The sequence below is a fragment of the Bombina bombina genome, chromosome 6, assembly GCF_027579735.1.
Source record: "Bombina bombina isolate aBomBom1 chromosome 6, aBomBom1.pri, whole genome shotgun sequence".
NCBI classification, from domain to species: Eukaryota; Metazoa; Chordata; class Amphibia; order Anura; family Bombinatoridae; genus Bombina; species Bombina bombina.
The window spans coordinates 390694277-390717136 of record NC_069504.1 but is presented as its reverse complement, the minus strand read 5'-3'; the positions used below and the strand labels follow the sequence as shown (position 1 = coordinate 390717136).

Here is a 22860-nt window from a genome sequence, read left to right as displayed (position 1 = left end):
CACCCCGTTTTGTTTCTTGGGACCTGACGCAAAGTAAGCTTTGGGGTAATGATGGCTATACCATTTAGGTTCGTGTGCAGCAGAAAAATGAGTCTCCTGTAAAAAGATGACATCTCCCCCTCTATGTAAGTCTCTTAACACTATGGAGCGCTTACCTGGGCTATTGAGACCTTTCACGTTGACCGAGATCAACTCAGTGGACTGAAGCCTACCCGTGGGCCGTAAATTTGCCATATCACCTGGAGGAGAGGAGGGAGGGAAGAGAGAAAAAAAAAAAAAAAAAAGGGGGGGGGGAGAGGGGTAAAGGTATAGGAAGGAAGGGCTTAGAAGGGGAAGATGAGAGAAGAAGAAAGGTCAGGGAAGAGAGTCCCTGAGAGCACAAAACAGTAAAAACAGATAGTACAAGACTAATACAGCAGTATAAACAGCAATATGGAATCTTTGTACCTATAAGGCACTAATCTGATATGATCAAATAGTCAAATACAATCAAAAGAAATAAACTTACCAATTAGGGAAAGTGTTCCCTGTATACTCACAAAACATATGAACTTTTAAACATTATACATTAAACAAATACATTCTTCAGGTTAAATCCAATTCAATTTTTCTATATCCCTTGTTCCTAGCTAAATTATAAAAAAATGAACTAGCACTGGATATGGGGAGGGTACCTAGACTTTTGCTAAGCTTCATTTTCTCTGTACCATGTTTTAACCTAATTGTGTGATTTAGTACATCTATGCTTGGAGAGCTGTGGTCCCGGGCAACGTATGGGCCCATGCACTCCACAGTCCCCCCTAACGGGTCAAACATTATGCAATTGTGATATAACTTCAGAGTATATCCTAATCTGAATTATGTCTATGGCATCCCCTCACTTCATGTCTAGATGACGTCTCTTAATTGACCTGAGCCCTAATCCCACAAAGATAAACCTTCAACTATATGAAAACTTGTAACTTAAATATGTGAAACAAATGTGCTTAGGCATAACAGATGTCCAGGCCCTTAAGAAACAGGCTCTTGTCAGCGTCTTAATATGTCCCCACTGGGGCACAACGACAGGATAGGAAAGTCAAACCTGATTTTGAGTGCAGATAAGGTTTTCCTCTCTAGGAGACCCTGGATCACCCAGGGAGTTGCTGGATTTCGCCCTGCTCCTCATCAGCCTGGTCTGCTGAGGCCCCCGGCCTCCTCGGTGGTGGTCTTATGCGGAGACCCAAAGCTTGATTAAAAGAAGGCAGGTCCTCCATGTTTCTGAATACATGTGTTGCGTTGTTCCTTGTTACGATTAAGCAAGTGGGGAAACCCCATCTATAGGGGATCTTTTTGTCCTTCAGCGTGGTGGTGATGAATCGGAGGTCCCGTCTTTTCTGTAGGGTGGCTGGACAGAGATCGGAATATACCTGTATTTCAGATCCTCTGAATTCTATAAGCTGTTTAGACCTGGCCATCCGTAGAATGTCCTCTTTATCCTTAAAAGACAACAGTTTTAAGATTATGTCTCTGGGAGGGGCCCTGTTTGGTGGTTTAGGGTGCAAGGCCCTGTGTGCCCTTTCTATCATAATTTCAGGGCCTGCTTCTGTGTTCTTAAGGTATTTAACAAAGTCTTGTATATAGGCCTGGATCGCCGGAGGTTCAACCGTTTCCGGAACTCCCCTCAATCTCAAATTGTTTCTGCGGCTCCTGTTTTCCAGGTCCTCTATACGGTCCATTAACGTGTGTACTGTGTTTTCCTGAGCCTGTATAAAGCTAGCCTGGAGCTGGAGATCTGAGTTGAGTGCCTCATGTTTCTCTTCGATTTGAATAACTCTGTGGTCAACTGCAGCTATCTCTTTCTTCAGCTCACCAAACATGGACTTGAAGTCCCTCATAGCCTCCTTTATGTCATTTTTAGAGGAGAGATGACTGATATCTTCCTTTGTAACGAAGCCTTGGTGCCTTCCCACAGGCTCAGAGCAATGGACTTGTGCTGTGGCCGCTATAGTATGTGTCTCAGGTCTGGCAGGCGGAGCAGCCGCGTCCGCTGCAATCAGGTAGTTCTCCATCATGGAGGACTGGGTGCTTTTTGCAGGTTTAGGGTTTCTTTTACTGGTCATTGCCGCAGACGAGCTGCAACCCCCGCCACCCCCAGCAAAAGTCAACCTCAATATGCTAAGTTAGTGACTGCAATACTTTAATGGAGAGAAAGTTAGTTCCAGTCAGCTGCTTTGAGTTTATAATAAAAGTTCCAGGTGTACTGAATTACTTCTCAGGGGAAAGCTTATATTCTCATTCGGCCACTCTCGTATAGATAAGGCAGCCTGTTTGCAGGGAGATTCAAAAAGTCTCTATAGGGGGAAATTCAGGCTCCAGACCCAGTTGCACTATCAGTGATAACCCCTCTCTACTGTACTTTGATTCTTAATCTGCTAGCCCGGACGATGATTAAAGGGCTCAGACACAGCTCGGCATTTCCCCTCAGTTCTGTTCAGAAACTTATAGGCCCAAATCCCATCTGCGCGTGGGTGCAGTGTAGTTCCCCTGACCTTGCTGTCTGAGTCAGAATCGGCCTCTACGGTCAATGTTGTGGGGCTATTCCCTCCAGCCCCTCCCGCATCAGATACTCACAAAGTCCTGGGCTATTATGAAAGAGGCTTCTACACCGCTCCGCCGCCAGCTCACTTCAGTGTCGCTACCTCTCTCTAGGCTTCCGTAGCGGCAGTCGTCACAATACTTTCAACCGCGGGACCTCAATCGGATCTGTAAGCTGCTAAATTGTCCCAGCGCAGATCAGGAGCGGCAACAGAGCGGTAAGGGGGGACAGCGGGGAACAGCAGCTCGCAACCAGCCAGGCCGTTGCTTTTCCAGGTCTCTGAATGTTTTATAGGCCGCAGCAGGACACGCAGCTTCACACGCTCCGGTTCTCCCAATCTGCTGCAGAAAGTTGGTCTCTTTAATAGAGGAATCCGTTCAGTGCATCATCCGTTACAAGTTGTAGGGTATGGAGCGATAATTAATGTATTTGTTGCGTTGTGAGCATAACAGGGACTACGGAGCTTTCTCAGCAAGCAGCCATTTCCATTCGTGGCTTGGCTCCGCCCCCATAAAAAATTTTTTAATTAAATGGGCTGTATATATAAAAACACTCCCTGAAAACGAGATTGATTATATGATTTTTCCATTTCAAAATTCAGAGTTGGTGCTTCTAGGCGTTTGGTAGTTGGGACGATGGGGGAGAATGGGAGATAGGGCCATCCTCTCCCTTTTTTTTTTTTATCTCTCCTTTCTTTCTTTCTTCTTTTCTTCTCTTTTTTTTCTTTTCTCTTTTTTTTTTTTTTCTTCTTTTTTTCGGAGGGTCCATGGTCATAGGACCAATGAGTGAATGATGATTAATGGTTATAAAATACCGCTGTGCAGAAATTGTATACAAGTTAATAAGCTTACAATAAGATTGATGAGATGACCGAATATCAGTGTAATTATGATAAGTTTGTTATTGATTATATTAATAATGAAATGTTATGTTTTTTTTTGTTATGTTTGTTTGTTGTTTAATGCACAGTGGAAAATAAATAAATATTTAAAAAAAAAAAAAAATTGCATGACCATGAAAGAAAAAAAAAATGGGTTTAGTATCTCTTTAAGATCAAGGTGCCATATGGCTCGCACAAACATTGGATGAACGGTGAATATGTCACCGCTAAAATAAAATAAAAGTTTGTCTAACTGGGATGGCAGTGGTGGGGGCGAGTTTAATAAACTACGGACAATTTCATTTTTCAGTTAAATATACTCTTTGTTTATCATAACTTTAAAGGTCTGACATGACTACCACTCACACTACAGCTTTCATACTAAGGTATGCATTAGACTTAGTAGCTAACTGGAATCACAACACTGACTCCCCTTTAGCAAAAAGCAAACAAAATGTGTCTCTTCCGCAAAAACTTTATTAGGTGACCATACTTTCCTAGATTCTTCCATTACATGGAAAATATGACATACAAAGAACAGTTCAGCTAAGAAGATAATAGGGCAATTTAGAAGATCAAAAGTCTTTTTTTTTAAAGCTTAATGCTGGTGAAACTTTAAATAATCATTATAAATAGAAAACAATATATACAGTGTATTTACAGTGTATTTATATAAAGTGCATTGAGAGTATTACATATTAACAATACATTTCTTCAGTCTTTTGATGCACTAGAATTACAATATCTCCATCTTTAATTGTCCATTAATCTAAAAATGTAATCTCTGAAGTAAAAGATATTTATATCCAATTGCCCAGATATTGTTTATCAAGGGTGACATAATAGCATAATAACTCTTTATACCTGAGCTCAGTCAAAAAAAGACCTTAACAACTTCATTACTCCATACAGACACATGAAAATCTTTAGCATGCCTAATTCCTTGTCATTTTAACAAACAACATTATAGCACCCTTTAGTTTATAGTCCAACATTATGGCATAATTCCTTGTATCTTTAAAGGTGGGTTACATGTACTTGGCTACTTGCATCTTGAAGTTAGGTTGTGTTCCTAAAGTGATGGTAAACTGTCATTAAAGTGATAGTAAATCCTAGCGTTTTTGAAATGCTAGGATTTACCATTGGAACATATAAAGGGGACTTTCAGTCATGAAGTATAAAATACTTCATGCTGAAAGTTCCTTTATTTGACTGAAGCGTTAACGGCGCTGAGCGTCTCCGGCAGCCCACGGCAGAACACTATTTGGATGTGAGGTGATTTTAGCCAATAGTGTGCTAGCTATACAGCATGGTGGCAGCTGGGCCGCACGGCTATTGGCTAAAAGGTGGAAACGTCACCTCACAGCAAAATAACATTCTGCCGTGGGCTGCCTGAGGAGCTCAGTGTGACGAACGCTTCAAACAAATAAAGGAACTTTCATGACTGAAAGTCCCCTTTATTTGTTCCACTGGTAAATCCTAGTGTTTCTCAAATGCTAGGATTTACTATCACTTTACACTTATTTTATAATATTAAATTAATCAATGAGAGCAGTTAGTAGTTCACCATTCAAATAAATAAATATATTGTTGTATAAACTTAGCATATCCGATTCAATCAGCTAGCAGCAGCACCACCTGCCTTACAAAGAAAGAAAAACATATTTGAACACAAAGGGGGCCAGGGGGGTTATTAAAAGAGTATAATTCACAAGATTTTACAATATAGCAATTTGAAAGTTGAACTACTACTGGCTGCCTGGGTTTATTTTTTATTTTAATATTATAAAAGAAGTTTAATGACAGTTAACCTTCACTTTAACTGCTTCAGGTATGATTATTGCTAAGTTGCACAGTCCTCTGCAAGAATATCTCGGCTTGCTCCTTGTCATACAAGAATTTCCCATACACATCAGCAAGCTTTCTGTTAAGAATCAGCTGAAATTCCTCATTGCCAACGTGAATAGCAGCTGCTAGTGCCAGGAGGAGATATGTGACTGCATCTTCAGGATCCTATAAAGAGGAACAGAAATTATTTCTGCAACATATACTTATTACAAGAAAGTATGTTATTTTTTTAATTTGTGGTGCAGACTCTTAAATATATAATTATCACAAAAAATACCTTTCTAATGAAGTGATATAGGGGCCGATTTATGAAAGTGCAAGCGGACATGATACAATGTAGCATATTATGTTCGCCGCACATCGATAAATGTCGACAGCATACGATGTCGGCATTTATCATTGCACAAGCAGTTCTTGTGAACTGCTTGTGCAATGCCACCCCCTGCAGATTCACGACCAATCGGCCGCTAGCAGGGGGTGTCAATCAGCCCGATCGTATAGGATTGGGCGGATTGATGCCCGCAGTCTCAAAGCAGGCGGACAAATTATGGAGCAGCGGTCCATTCGGAGCTTGATAATTCGGCCCCATAATCTCAATCATTCTTTTTTTTTTTTTTTCTTGTGATAAATATTTCTGCAATGTTTGTTATTCATTAAATAATCAGAAATATTCATAACCCATGATAATACAATGTGCATAAATATCCTAGGAAAGAGCAAAATGTTGCTGATAACATTTTGCTGAAAGATTCTTTTTTTTTTTTTGTTCAGGGCACTGACCTGGATCTCCTGTGAAACCACCAATCTACATAGGAGAACAGAATTTAATTTAGGCCACTGAATACTGTACAGAATACAGGCATTAACCATCTAGAAACAGCAGGTATGCTAGCCCTCAGTAAGTTTTGCTTGGCTTGAGGTATATTACTGACGCCAGTGATTTAATAAATTAAGAATCTGCTCTAAGCTCTTCCTGTCAGGTAAAATGCTTAGAAGTTTTCTAGTGTAAAAATAATATGCTCTATTTCTTTAGAGCATTTTATATTTCAACAAATACAATTCTTTTACTATCTGTTTAGTAGTTGCACTACTGGAACACTCCCATTCTGCACTAGATGAAGATATGGCTAGTAACTGGAACATATGCATATATGCCTGCTACTTGTTTGGTCAACGGCTATATCATCATATGGAATGGCACAGGGGGACAACTTTGACCATATATTTAATGTTTTTTTCAGGGTTTAAACACATAGGGATAGATAACAAGTTGCGCGCCAACTTTTGCACGCAAGCGATATAGGAGTTTTCAGATTTTTGCGCACTTTGGAAATAGCTCTCGTATTACAAGTTGAAAGTAAACACATTCGCTCAAGCACAATTTAAATTTGTGCTCATCGTGTTAGCGCAACTGAAGAACTTTCGTAAAGGGTTGAGAGTTTAAGAGAGTTTAAGCATAACATAAATACATTTAAAAATGCAGTTACACTCATATAAACACTATCTGTTAAAAATTATTTAAAAAATTCTAAAAGTTATAAGGGCTCAAATATATATTGTATAAGGTATATGACCAAAAAGGGCCCTAATATATATATATATATATATATACACATATATATAAAAGTACTTCCAAAAAGCAGGCACTCACTGGACTTTTCTTAAAACATATAAATTTATTTCAAAAGTTTAAAAGACAAACGTTTCGGCACTGCATTGTGCCTTTGTCAATGTCATAACAAAAAAATGAACAAACAGAGTGCAGCTCCACATCCCAAAATCATGTCTCAATATATGTATTTACAGTGCCCTCCACTAATATTAGCACTTATGGTAAATATGAGCAAAGGCTGTGAAAAATTGTCTTTATTTATTGTTTAACCTTTTGATCTTGTGTTCAAATAATACACAAAAATACTCTGCTCTCATGGATATCAAATAATTGCAAAGACAATATGGGTTTATAAAAAAAAAAAAAAAAAACTTTGTTAAATATATGTGTGCCACAATTATTGGCACCCCTATGAATTCATATGAGAAAAATATATTTGAAGTACATTCCCATTGATATTTTAAATTTTTTAGTAGGCAAGGGTGACTAGGAACAAGAAATTGTTCAACTATGACTTTCACAGGGGTATAAATATGAGGTAACACGTAGTCCAAATTCCCTTAGTCATTCATCACAATCGGTAAGACCAAGGAATATAGCTGTGATGTGCAGCAAAAGTTTGTTGAGCTCCACAAAATGGGAAGTGGCTATAAGATAATAGCAAAAGCATTGAAAATGCTAATTTCCACCATTAGGGCAATAATAAAGAGGTTCCAGTCAACTGGAAATGTTAAGAATCATCTTGGAAGAGAACGTGTGTCCATATTGTCTCAACGCACTGTTAAGAGGATGGGTCGAGTAGTCAAAATATCTCCAAGGTTCACAGCTGGAGGATTGTAGAAGTTTGTTGTGTTTTGGGGTCAGAAGTCTCCAAAACTACAATCTGATGTCACCCACATCACCACAAGTTGTTTTGAAGGGTTTCAAGAAAAAAAGCCTCTACTCTCATCCAAAAACAAACTCAAGTATCTTCAGTTTGTCAGACAATACTGAAACTTAAAATGGGATCGGGTTCTATGGTCAGTTGAAACCAAAATAGAGCTTTTTGGCAATAAACACCAGAGGTTGGTTTGGCGCACACAGAGAGGTAATCATAATCATATAGAAATATATATTTTAAAATAAATAGAACAATTGAATGTAAAATATGCGAATTGCAGATTGGGTTTAGCGATGTGGGTCTAACAGGGTGTCACGTTAGCGCACTTTAAGACAGTTATCTTAAGGCGCGTTATGTAAATATTTAATATAAAAATAATGTAAAAAATATTAATTATTAAAAATTATTATAGAAGTTGTTAAAAATTCTAAAAAATACTTATGTATTCAGACGTTTTAGAACCTCTTTAATTATTATTATTATTTTTTTTAAATATATATATAAACATTTTGTTTTTTAATATTTACATAATTCGCCTTAAGATAACGGTCTTCAAGTGCACTAACCAGTGTTCCCTCTAAGGCCAGTTTTGTGAGCGGCCCAGCAGTGAAACAGTTAATAAGGGAACCACACCTTGCCGTATTGATTGTGTAGTGTTTGCTAATTGCTCTAATTAACTGTTTCACTGCTGGGCCGCTCACAAAACTGGCCTTAGAGGGAACGCTGGCGCTAACCTAATACGTTAACCCGATTTCCATATTGTACATTCCAATATTCTTTACATAGAAATAAATGTAATATTTATATTTCTATACATATATTACTGAATATATATGATTTTTTTTTATATTCATCTATACCTATATAAATATATACAGGTATAGGTATATATAAAAATATATTTTTCTATATAAATATTACATATATTTCAATGTGAAGAACATTGGAATGTGTAATATTAATAGTTAATTTCTGGTTAGCTCGCAAGTGTTTTTTTTTTTCCAGTTTGCGTGCTCCATTGAAGTCTATAGGGAGAATATGTTAACACAGTAGCAAAGTTAATGCTCGAGTGGTAGTGCTGAATAGCGCGCCACTTGTAATCTAGCCCATAGTAAACAAAAAGGAATTTTGTTTAAAATTAAAATGTTCTAACAATAAAGCTTTCTTATGTTACACTAAAATGTCCTTTAAAGGGACAGTAAACAGTTTTATATTTTAATATATTATTTTTTAGTTATGTACCATGAAAAAACTTTGCAGTATATTTTCATTATTTGCTACATTTTTGTGTAATTTAGCTCTGAAAATTGACCATTGAATTTCTAATTCTCAGGACTTGAAATGCACCCTGCTGACTTCTCAAGGGTAACTATGCTACATATCTGTCCAGAATCAGCTTAATCAGATAACAACTGCAAAACAATTTGCTTTATACTAACTTGTTGTCTGTGGATTAAAGCCCAAATTGGCTCCTCCAAATAAGGCAAATGGTGGGTGGAGTTTGGCTATTGAAAAATATTTGTAGTAAAAAGGATATCAATTTGTTTTTAAAATGCTTTGGACTTAACTGTGATATGTTATTCTATAGCAACAGAAATGTCTTGTAATTAACAAGGAGTTTACTGTCCCTTTAAAGGGGCATTGTACTGTAAAATGTTTACCACTTTAATGTGTTCTCGATTATCTGTTTTACATGTTGGGGTGTAATTATTTATAAATAGTTCCTTTACCGTTATTTTGTAATTTAAAATATATGATTTTACCCATTAAAACCACAACCTATACTGAAAATATGAATACTTTAATATTTTAATATTCTCTATAGAAAATGTATTTGAACAAGAGGCAGCAAGAAGCAATCTAATTCCTAGTGTATGGTGAAAGAGATAGGTAATACAATATTTATTTTCAATTGTTCTCTATCTATGGCTCTGAGCTGGTGAGATTCTATTAGAATACTCGCCAGCCCTTCTATTTCCCAGGCGGAATTCTATAAATGACACATTTTTACCCTGCATTTTTGTATAGGAAGGATATGCATATATTACAAAAGTGCACAATAAAATTTGTCATTTTAAAATCTTACAAAATGAATAATTGAACCATTCACATAAAAATATGCTGGAAAGAAGACTTCCGGTGGGAGGGCTCCAGGGTAGGCAGCAGAAGAACTGAGCTCCGCACAAATTTGATCTTAACGATCCCCCAAAGTGACTTTTACCACCATATTCTCTTTTAATTTCATTCTCTGCCTACCCTATTACTATTCTGGAGCCCCACGAAAAATCCTTGGCAGGTGTTGCTGCCCGGAGTAGAAGGATCTTTAAGTAGAGGATCCCTTCTGCCCTTTTCACGGGAGCTATCATCGCTCCACCACCGAAGCCCCCTATACTAACCTACAGAGAGGTAGGACACAAGCCTCAACAGACGGAGAACACACAGAGAATGGACCTGCTATCGGGATCCACCGACCACGGCCTAATGCGGAGCGAGCCCTTCACAAGCAGAGACACGCTACTGGCTTAGGTGACGCCATCTTGGGCCCACGTGGTCTGCCCCTTCTTCATGCGGCTGAGGAGCTGTGAATGCTGCGGGGCCCCCACTTACAGGCTGTGAGCAGTTCGCACACCAACACAGCCGGCTTACCCTGAGGGGGACACGAACCACAGAGGAGGACTTTCGCAGCATCGGTCACCGGGAGCGACTAGGCACAGCTTCGCCGGGGAGGTGCTCTCCATACATCGGATGCCGTGGGCGGTAAGCAATCAGGCACCGGAGCGCCACCAACTCAGCCAGCTTCCCTTGGAGGAGAATCTGACCTCAGAGGGGAACATCCATAACGCCTATCTCTTGGCGCAAAAGCCGCAGATGTGCCAGAAGGGTGACACTTGCCCACCGGATGCCGGGACACTAGTACTGCCGCTGGTAAGACCACCTTGCCCCGCTCACATAGGAGACTCACTTTACACATAAGCACCCAAGGTACAGGCCACAACCGCCCCGGCTCTTTTACACAGATATTGAGGCGGCTATAAAATAGGACTGCCCGGGAACAGAACATTTTAATTTGGGCTACCTGCACCCTTGACGGTGCAGCCATCCGCACTCCACTTTGATTAGCCACACTTACTTTGGCCTCTGACGAGACTGATCTCAAACACTTCTGTCTGATAGCTCAGTGCTGGGGCCCATCTCATTACACGGTGCAAGGTGTGGCCTTGTTTGTAGGGAGAGTGGCTTTTGCTGGACTTTGGACAGTATTTGACCGCACTGAGGCCACCTGGAAAAAGTAAACTGTACTGAATTGCACCCTCACTGGGCCAGACTATCATTGGAGCCGCCTTATATTTATAGGCACCTAAGCAAAAGAACTGAGGAGCTTTTCCTCCACTACTCTTTAGGTGCTTGCATAGTGACTCACACAGCCTGCCACCACCGGGGCAGAACACTTATGCACTGTAGATTACTGAATTTTCTCACAAAGTTTCTGAGAGAGTTTACTGTATTGTTTTGTGTTGCATTGAGAATAATACTGTTAATCTATGCTTCTAACTGTATTTCTCTCCCTACTGCTAGATAGCTAGGCCATAACTCCTTGATATACACTAGGGAACCCTCCACCTGGGGGGACATTATCTGCCTGGGAGATACAGGAAAAAACCCATACCCCTTTTGGTCATTTTCCCTACTGTGCATTGCTCTGCCCCCTGATGGTTGATATAATCTATACCTGCACGGTATTATAAAGGGGTTATATCCTATTTTATTTCATTCTATTTTATAAGTGATATATATCTCCCCAACTTGCAACAGTATCTGATCACTGGTTTTCCACTACAGTACTCCTGCTCTTGACATTTTATGGGTTTATGGAGAAATATTTAACTAATACCCCAATGGCGAGCCGTAATAAAGCTAATGACCGCCGCCACAGAGCTACTAATGATCAACCCACCCAGGGCCACAGCTCTGAACCTCCCTTAGAGGGGGAACAAATGGACACTCACCCTATTGTAAAACAAATAACTATGCTTTTCATGCCCAAAATTGATAATCTCCAAAGGGGGGTGGATACCCTTGCGGGTGAGGTTAAACAGTTCTCAACCAGGATGAGAGAGGCAGAGGGTAGAATATCTGATCTTGAAGATTCAAATGTTAATACCACCAGCAAGATAGAACAGCTAGAGAGACAAGCCACAACCCTCCAGTTGAAAGTAGATGATCTAGAAAATAGATCGAGGCGCAATAACATGCGTCTCCTTGGCCTCCCTGAATCCATCAAGCAATCTGATTTAATCCGCTTTATAGAAAACACCTTACCACCACTGCTGAATATACCCACTAAAGACCTGGTTGGTGGGGTAGAGAGGGCACACAGAGTAGGGCCGGATAGAGCTAGACATCATTTGGAGCAACCACGCCCTATAATGATAAAATTCTTGCATTTTCAGACCAAAACTGCCATCCTGAGAGCTTACAGGAAATTGGGCGAGCTGGTGTTTGAGAATTCAAGATTACTATTGTTCCAGGACTTCTCTGCGGACCTTATGAGACGCCGCAGAGAATTCTCTCCCCTTTGCTCGCAGCTCCATAAGGAGGGTAAACAGGCTTATCTTTTGTACCCCGCTAGGCTTAAGTTGGTCACTTCTAGAGGCCCTAGATTTTTTGAATCTCCAGCTGCTGCCCAGGAATTCTTAAATAACTATGAGCCTACTGTACGCAGCCCCACACACAGTCCACAGAGACAAATGAGGGGGGAGGAGGGCTGAATTAGGAATACAGGTCTAGTAGACTTGCATAACTATACCAGTTTTACTCTATCATAATGGATAGATTGTTACGATTGTTGATTATGTCCCAGTTAATTACATGCCTACTGAGACCTTCTCTAGGGAGAGCCCTTGCTACTGATGAGACCCCTCACACTAGGTTTCCATCTGGGATTGGGGAGAATGGGGCTCGAGGTAGGCCCCAGATAAAAAGTTCTGAAGTCAGTTTAAGTTGTTATTTCACAAAGTTATGCAAATTATGTTTGGAGTTTATTATTAGGGTAGCCTTGTTGGGACTGCTCTTACATGGTTGCATATATGAAGGAAATTGTACTTGTCACAACACATTAACCTTTTTTGATTTCACTATAAAAGATGTATTAGTAGGGATTCTGGTGACAAACTTGAGTTTCTTTACAGCACAACAGTTGATTATGTCTAATTGGCGGGACCTGGCCGGGAGCTGGCGTGATGAAGGGCTGAACCGGGAGCCTGTACACGCGTCACGGAGGTTTGGTTGTGTTTTTTTTTTTTTTTTTTCCTCTTCCCTCCCCCCCACCACCTCACCATTCCCTATTTGTAATGCCACACATACCTTACCATGCACATGCCCATAACACTCATATCATCCCCATTAGATAGGATTTAATTTATATTCCTGGAATGTTGGGGGAATTCACTCCCCTATTAAGAGGAAGTCGATTTTAACCCACCTAAGGAAACAACGTGCAGAAATTGTATTCTTGCAGGAGACCCACCTCTCAGATTTAGAACACAGTAAATTACAGACTGGATGGGTGGGAAGAGTTGAATTTGTCTCATACAAGTCAGCTAGTAGAGGATTGACTATACTTTTCGGTAAACAACTGGAATATGAAATTCTAGATGTGCTTAAAGACCCAGAAAGTAGATACCTGGTAGTACAGATTAGAATCCTAAACAACACCTACACCCTGTGTAACATCTATGCCCCAAACCAAAAAGACAGAAAATTCTGGGATTCCATTACGGCCCTACTCACACCCTACCTGGGTACACACATCATCTTAGGCGGAGATTTCAATCTAGCCCCCAACCCTCATTGCGATAGGCTAAGAGATCCTAACAGATGCGCAGCGAAAAGCCTGCCTAGAGTATCAGACAAATTTGAGAGAGAAGTCTTCGAAGGTCTGGGAAGCGCCTTGGATGTCTCTGACATCTGGCGTCAACTTAACCCCGATGGCAGAGACTATACCTGCGTCTCCAGGGCAACGCCCTCTATGTCACGCATTGATCTGTTTCTGATGTCAAACTCGACGATCACACAGGTCATAGATACAAAGATAGGTGAAGTTGTTGTCTCTGATCATGCCCCCATAGCACTTTTTCTTGATATCACACCCAGGGTGCCTGGCAGGCGTACCCTGCGTTTCCCAAAATATCTGGTAACCTCCCAAGAATTTCAGTCCTACCTTGTGCACTGTTGGGATGACTATAGGATAAACAACATCCAACATCTCGATTCGCCAGAACTCTTCTGGAACACGGCTAAAGCCGTTCTTTCGGGCAATATTATTGTGTTTATGGCCCGTAGAAAAAAGCAATGCATGGAGAAAGTTGCGGGATTGAGAGATAGGCTGGCAGAGGCTTACCGTGCATATTGCACTAACCCCTCCCATAACACTTACCGCGCTTATAACGGCACCAAACTGGAGTACGACTCACTCCTTGCGCACCAGGCCTCTCAGGCGCTTATACGGACCCGGGGTAGATATTACCGGTACGGGGACAAATCGGGAAAGCTTTTGGCCACTTTGGTGAAACAGAGCACCTCCTCCAAACATATCGCGGCGATCAAGGTTGGGGGCAGAGTCCTGAGGGACCCAGGGGCTATTGCAGAAGCCTTTGCTTCCTACTACTCCTCTCTATATGCAAGCGAACTTCCCATGGGGAACGTGGTAAGGGATCGTTTTTGGGAGACGATCAATCTCCCAAAACTCTCGGAGGAACAATCAGCTACGCTGAATGCCCCCATAACAAGAGAGGAGGTAGAAAAAACTATTATGAGCATGTCAATGGGTAAGTCGCCTGGCCCTGATGGCCTACCGATTGAATTCTATCGCCTTCTCAAACCACAAGTGGCCCCCACCCTCGTGGATCTGTTCACTGCCTATTCCGAAGGGGAGAAAACCCCCTCCCCAGAATTTCTATCGGCCTCTATCACATTAATCCATAAAGCGGGAAAAGATTCTCTGCTTCCTGAGTCGTATAGGCCGATTTCTTTATTGAATTCGGACTACAAGATCCTCACCAAGCTATTTGCTGAGAGACTGAAGTTCATTCTGCCCAATATCATCCATGAAGACCAGACGGGCTTCATGTACGCACGCTCATCGACGGTTAATGTGCGAAGGGTTTTGCAGATTGTCCAACACTTCTGGACAGGTAACCACACCCACAGGGAAGATAGACCGGAGGCCTTTCTGCTATCCCTGGACGCGGAAAAGGCCTTTGACCGTGTGGAGTGGGCTCATCTGTTCCACACCATGGCTCAAGCCAACTTCACCGGTCCCTTCCTTACCCTTATCAAAAATCTCTATCAGTCACCAATGGCAAACGTGCTAGTGAATAATATATTCTCTCTCAGCCTTCAACTGCACAGGGGTACTAGGCAGGGGTGCCCTCTGTCACCCCTCCTTTTCAATCTAGCCTTGGAGCCATTGGCCATCAAGCTCCGTCAAACCTTTCCAGGTATCGATGTCGCGGGTGTCCCGCAGCATCTGGCTCTATATGCAGATGACATGCTCCTATTCGTACAGGACCCCCAAATGCATCTACCTAACATTCTGCGAAACCTTGCCGAATTTGGCCTCTTCTCCGGCTATAAAGTCAACGTGCAAAAATCGGAGATTCTCTGGTTGAACCGCACTAGGGGCTCAGATATGAGGTACCCCTTCTCGGTAGCTTCACAAGATATTACATATCTAGGTATTAGGATTTCGGCCAACCCCAACAAACTATATGCTAATAATCTGACCCCTGTCTGCGCGAAACTTAGGGCTCAGATGAACAGTTGGAGATCTCTCCCACTTTCATTGTCAGGAAGGGTGGCCCTACTTAAGATGGTGGTACTCCCTCGATTACTCTACCCATTGCTCATGCTCCCCCTACTTGTGAACAAATCTGATATCAAACTCTTAAATTCGGCAGCGAGAGCCTTTATTTGGCAGGGGAAAAAATCAAGGATCTCAAGAGACAAGCTTAGCTTGCCCTTTCTTCATGGAGGTCTGGCGCTTCCAGATTTCCGGCTATACAACTGGGCCGCACTGATCCGGTTGGTGGTGGATTGGCAGGTTGGCACTGGACATTTTTGTCGTTTAAACCTAGAACAGGCGGTGCTGGGCGATGTCTCATTGGCTTACCTTCCACACGTACCAGACACTAGATCCCTAAGACCCCTGGGTCTTAACATGCTATACAAAGATCCCTTAAAGGCCTGGTTACTGGCACACAAATACCTGGGTAAAACTTGCCATGCCTCCCCCTACTTACCGATTAGAAGAAACCCAGACTTCCCGGCGGGTTCCGAGACCCTGCCTTTTCGCATTTGGGAGACGCAGGGACTGTCTTCGCTTAAACACCTGTTAGATCCCTTATCAAAAGCAATCAAAACATTCGGAGCCTTGCAGAGAGACTACAATATACCTAGGACACATTTCTATGCCTACCTACAGGTTCGCCACTATATGGGGGCGCTGATCAGAGACGGTTCAGACTTTTGGGAGGGTTCTCCCTTCCGCCTTTCTCAGACACTATACACCATGGGTAGGTTCTCGCTTTCGGAAATCTACCAGACACTTCTACAGCACCTTTTCACTTCTCATCAGTCTTCGATACAGACAGGTTGGGTTAGAGAGGGTTTGAGAGAGGTCTCCTGGGTAGAGGTAAGGAACAGCCTGGAAAAGACCAGGAAAGCTACTTTGTCAGCCTCATACAGGGAATCCCAAATACGTTTTCTCCACAGGGCCTACATCACCCCAAGGACACTGGCAAAATGGGCTCCGTCCTCACCGAACAAGTGTACTAAATGCGCCTTAGCTAACCCCGGGCTTCTCCATTGCATATGGGAGTGTCCCCCAATTAGGCAATACTGGGGAAAGATACAATTTTGGCTGAGAAGGCGGTTACAGATACAGATTGACTTACTCCCTGAGACTATAATATTTCTGTTGTGGGATGAGAGGCTCCGAAAACAAGACTCAGTACTGAGCCTAATTATCTTAGTGGCTAGGAAACACTTACTACAACATTGGATAGCAGACAAGGGTCCCTCTACACACACATACATACACACACATACACACACATATATATATATATATATATATATATATACACACACATACAAACAGATTTTCATGATTTGATACTGTGACTGATTGCTATTATCAGTAAACAAACTATCAAGGTTGGGCTGTGCAAAAAAATATAATATTTTTAACAGTCTAAACTCTGTATTACAAACTATGCATATACTTTCAATTGAACATATTGTGTGGCTTTATTAACAAACTGTTCCTTCACTGCGTGATGAGCTATTTCATTATCTGGAGCAGCAAACTACACCTAGGTATGTGTTTTTTTACTATAATTGAACAACTTGCAAGGGTTTAACAGAGTGAGAACATTCTATTTATTAGGCTACAATGTCACTTTAAAAAGGACCGAGTATTTGCTTTTTATCGGGGATGTAAGACCCATTTTAAGAGGGTCCACATTAGCCTTTTGTTTGAGAGCCTGTGAACAAACTATTCATTTTATGAATAGTGTGTGTGTATGTACATTGGGTATTGAAAATAATTACCCCCCTTGCAGCCTGAAATAAAGACAGACACAGTTTTTGTTTATCCAGTTGTAATTACTCAGTGCAACTTATAACCTCCAAGTGAAAGATATAACACCAACATATCAGGCAAAAATAAAGACAATTTAAAAACAGAATCACTGAGATGGAAAAAGGATCACCCCCTTGTGTCAGAAATTTGTTGAACAACCTTTTGATTTAATTACAGCCTTTAGTCTGTTGGGATATGTCTCTACCAATTTTGCACATCTAGACTGTGCAATATTTGCCCACTCTTCTTTGCAGAACTGCTCCAGTTCCGTTACATTTGATGGTGACCGTTTGTGGACTGCAGTCCTCAAGTCATGCCACAGATATTCAATGGGGTTTACGTCTGGGTTCTGACTAGGCCATGCAAAGACATTTACCATTTTCTCCTTCAATCATTGAGTGGTTATTTTTGCTGTGTGCTTTGGGTCATTGTCATGTTGGAAGGTAAACCTTCTTTCCATTGAAAACTTCCTGGCAGAGGGCAGCAGATTTTCCTCAAGAATTTAACAGTATTTTGCCCCATCCATTATTCCTTATTATATCCTGACAAGTGCTCCAGTGTCTGCTGCAGAGAAACACCTCATAACAGGATATTACCACCTCCATGCTTTACTCTAGGTATGGTGTTATTTGGATGGTGAGCTGTATTGGATTTCCTGCAGACATATCGTTTAGTGTTGAGGCCAAATAATTCAATTTTAGTCTCATCTGACCATAACACCTTTTTCCATGTGGCCACAGAATCTCCTAGGTGTGTTATGGCAAAGCTCAGTCATGACTGCATGTGGCCTGTCTTGAGGAGTGGGGTTTTTCTTGCAACCCTCCCATACAAGCCACATTTGTGGAGAATTTGTGATATTGTTGTCACATGCACACAATGACCAATTTTTGTCATAAATTCCTGCAACTGCTTCAGAGTTGTTGTGGGCCTCTTGGTAGCCTTTTGACAGTGCCTTGCCATCCATAGTTGATTTTTGCTTCAGTTGCACTACCAAGGACTGAGATGCTCCAGGAAAGCTCTTTTCATGCTGAGCTAAGCAATATGCCCACAGCTGATCACAGTTGAAGGTCAAATGGCTTTGTGTGTGCCTTTGAGAATGTGATTAGCTACACCTGATTGAGTTTACAAGTAATTTTAGGAGGGGGTGATCCTTTTTCCAACTCAGTGATTCTGTTTTTAAATTGTCTTTATTTTTGCCTGACATGTTGGTGTTATATCTTTCCCTTGGATGTTATAAGTTGCACTGAGAAATTACAACTGGATAAACAAAAACTGTGTCTGTCTTTATTTCAGGCTGCAAAATAACAAAATGTGATTATTTTCAAGGGGGTGATTATTTTCAATACCCACTGTATGTTTGTTTGTATGTATGTATGTATGTGTATATGTATGTATATGTACATATATGTGTGTGTTTGTATGTATTTATGAGTATATGTATGTATATGTATGTGTGTATGTGTTTGTCTGGTGTATCATAGCCCAGCCTCTGACCACACTGCATTTCACTGCTGTGGTCATATGGTAGATTTTTAATTGGTCTTTAAAGTGTTTATGAGTGGTATAAAAAGAACCTTAGTGAGAAAGGGTATTATATCCTTAAAGGGACATAGAACCTTAATAATAATATTTCATAAATCAAATCAAGAGTTATAAACAATATATTTACTAATTAGATATTATTATATATTTTTCTTTTTTAATACACGATTTCTATATAATTGTTTTGAAAAATGTCACTCCCTACGTTATGCTCATTATGTGATGGCTCTACATATATCCCTCGTGAACGCGCATAGCCATTTTCAGTCCCTTCAATCATTTCAGTTTCTCACTGTATTGGGAGGAACGCCTCACCGCTCTGCTCACATGTAACAGAATGTCAGCGCGGGAGAGACAGAAGATGTTTGTAGCATGAACGTCAGATGCAGACTGCATAGTAAATGCAATGTAAGCCCCTATTGCGCATGCAAATGGATATGTGTTTTGCTCTAATTATTATTCATGACCCAATTTAGCATATTTGCTATGATTGGGTAAATGCCAAAACGGATTTACTGAGCCTGCGATAAGGTTCTGTCTGCTGCACTGAGAAAAAAGAATGATGCAGTTTGGAAAAAAGTAGATATGTAAGGTAAGTATTCATATCTGAAAAGTTTTAAACTTATGTAGTTAAGTTTTATTGCATTTCAGTTTTGAATAGAAACATTTTTGTAATATACATATATTAGCAAACATGCATCTTATAAAAGCTATAGCTGTTATAAAAGTGTATTTAAGTATGCTCCATGCACCAGCATTTTAAAATAGAACTTGCTCATAGAGCCTAAGGTGCGTGTATCATCTGGTAATGGTTCAGTTTGTTAATAGCTGACATGATACAAGACCCACTGTCGCTCTGAGCAGCAGCAGTATTTAAAATGCTGGTGCACTGAGAAAATCTAGCTATGCTTCACATGCACATGCAGAGAAAAATGTTAACACTAAAACAATGATACCTTTCACAAGAAGCATTTTTGTCAATACTTGAATATTGCAAATATATTTCTATTCAACAGTGACTGGAAAAAAAGATTGTGACAGTACTCTGAGAGGATCTCACATCTTTGTTACAATGTAACTCAGTAAAGATTTTAATAAGTATGTTTATAAGAGCAATGTATAAGGATTGTTTTGATTAACTTTTTAACTTTATAGAGATTTTGCAAAGACATGTTTTAATGTGACTAAATTTGAAATAAGTCAATCAAAAACAGGTAAGTCTAAAGGCGCTGGAATTAATGGCTTCTATGCCTCTTTCCCAAGCTATCTCCTTCCCAGATAGTAAAAATAGCACTATACAATATACAAGGTGAGGAGGAGGCGCTATAACAAGCACTAGAAGTAAAAAAACTATCGGCTAGATTTCGAGTTTTGCGTTATGGGTGAAAAAGCAGCGTTATGGCTCTTTTTCACTACCGCTGGTTTTACGAGTTTTGCAGGTACAGCTGTACCGCACACTTTTTTGGCCGTAACGCAACGTAACCACCGCAGCTTTCAAAAGGGACTCCCATAGCGCCGGTATTATGAGTTTGCCTGTACGGCCAAAAAGTGAGCGGTACAACCTATACCGTCAAGATCCATACCGTAAACTGAAAGTCAGTAGTTATGGGTTTTGCGCTACAAATCCGTAGCATAAAACTCATAACTAAAGTGTTAAAAAGTACACTAAAACTCATAACTAAAGTGTTAAAAAGTACACTAACACCCATAAACTACCTATTAACCCCTAAACCGAGGCCCTCCCGCATCGCAAACACTAAAATAAAATAATTTACCCCTAATCTGCTGCCCCGGACATCGCCGCCACTATAATAAAGATATTAACCCCTAAACCACCGTACTCCCACATCGCAAACACTAGTTAAATATTATTAACCCCTAATCTGCTGTCCCTAACATCGCCGCAACCTACATTACTGTTATTAACCTCTAATCTGCTGCCCACAAAATTGCTGCCACTATACTAAAGTTATTAACCCGTAAACCTAACCCTAAGTCTAACCCTAACACCCACTAACTTTAATATAATTAAAATAAATCTAAATAAAAATTACTATCATTCACTAAATAATTCCTATTTAAAACTAAATATTTACCTATAAAATAAACCCTAAGCTAGCTACAAAATAACTAATAGTTACATTGTATCTATCTTAGGTTTTATTTTTATTTCACAGGCAAGTTTGTATTTATTTTAACTAGGTAGACTAGTTACTAAATAGTTATTAACTATTTACTAGCTACCTAGCTAAAATAAATACAAATTTACCTGTAAAATAAAACCTAACCGGAGTTACACTAACACCTAACCTTACACTACAATTAAATAAATTACATTAATTAAATACAATTAACTAAATTAAAAAAAAAAAAATTACACAAAATAAAAAATAAATTATCAAATATTTAAACTAATTACACCTAATCTAATAGCCCTATCAAAATAAAAAGCCCCCCAAAAATAAAAAAAAAAACCCTAGCCTAAACTAAACTGCCAATAGCCCTTAAAAGGGCCTTTTGCGGGGCATTGCCCCAAAGAAATCAGCTCTTTTACCTGTAAAAAAAAATACAAACAACACCCCAACAGTAAAACCCACCACCCACACAACCAACCCCCCAAATAAAAACCTATCTAAAAAACCTAAGCTCTCCATTGCCCTGAAAAGGGCATTTGATGGGCATTGCCCTTAAAATGGCATTTAGCTCTTTTTAAGCCCAAACCCTAAGCTAAAAATAAAACCCACCCAATAAACCCTTAAAAAAACCTAACACTAACCCCCGAAGATCCACTTACAGTTTTTGGAGACCGGACATCCATCCTCAATGAAGCGGCAGAAGTCCTCAGAGAAGCCGGCAGAAGTCTTCATCCAAGCGGGCAGAAGTCTTCATCCAAGCCGGCAGAAGTCTTCATCCAGACGGCATCTTCTATCTTCATCCATCTGGCGCGGAGCGGCTCCATCTTCAAGACATCCGGCACGGAGCATCCTCTTTTGACGACGGCTAACAAAGAATGAAGGTTCCTTTAAGGGACATCATCCAAGATGGTGTCCCTTGAATTCCGATTGGCTGATAGAATTCTATCAGCCAATCGGAATTAAAGGTGAAAAAATCCTATTGGCTGATGCAATCAGCCAATAGGATTGAGCTTCAATCCTATTGGCTGATCCAAACAGCCAATAGGATTGAGCTTGCATTCTATTGGCTGTTCTAATCAGCCTGCGTTCCAGCACTGGTCACAGAACGGTGCAACTATATCTGGTGAGCATTCCATCTTGTGGAATTTGACACCTTTGATCGACTTTATTACACTATGAGGCGCCCTCTTTTATTTTCTTAAAATGTCCCTTTAAGTACAGTGTCCCTTTAAGGTACAATTAAGATTAAGACGGAAAGTCATTTCCAGCAGGTGTTTTAATTGCAGAGCATAAAATAGTTAATATACAGTATTACTGTATCACAGCAGAGACAATATGAAACTAATAAACACTTAAACAACATGACACTTTATACACAATTAATTGATTAAATGAAGATAATAAGGCTGCTTGTACATTACCTTTCTTTTAAGCAGAGAAATGTCTGCTAGTCGCCAGTAAACCTTTAAGTAGTATCCGGCCTCTGCAATATGCTGCATGGGTGAGGAACACAAAGACAGGGCCTTCAGATAACAGTACTCAGCAACCTCATAAATCTGCATAGAATGGTAAACACCGGCTAACCGATGGAATGCAACAAGCTCATTCAACGGATCCTCTGCAAGAACAAAACACAGACAATTAATAAAGAAAATATCTTTCACTGAGAGATGCTAAAAAGCTAGTATTTATATAGGATATATTTACATTGTTTAATATATATGAGCAATTTTGCACAGAAT

At 40.3% G+C, this 22860-nt stretch overlaps 1 protein-coding gene across 10 annotated transcripts in view; it reads right to left on the bottom strand.

Annotated features, from left to right (window-relative positions):
* Nucleotides 1–3917: 3917 nt before the first annotated feature.
* Nucleotides 3918–22860, bottom strand: part of SH3TC2 (SH3 domain and tetratricopeptide repeats 2) — a 297382-nt gene continuing 278439 nt past the window's right edge. For all 10 annotated transcript variants that reach the window (XM_053717114.1, XM_053717115.1, XM_053717120.1 and 7 more), the window contains 2 exons: nt 22540–22736; nt 3918–5471 (listed from right to left, as the gene is read on the bottom strand). In XM_053717114.1, coding sequence (XP_053573089.1) covers nt 5286–5471; nt 22540–22736 — 383 coding nt within the window. In that variant the 3' untranslated portion in view covers nt 3918–5285. The remainder of the gene's footprint in view (nt 5472–22539; nt 22737–22860) is intronic.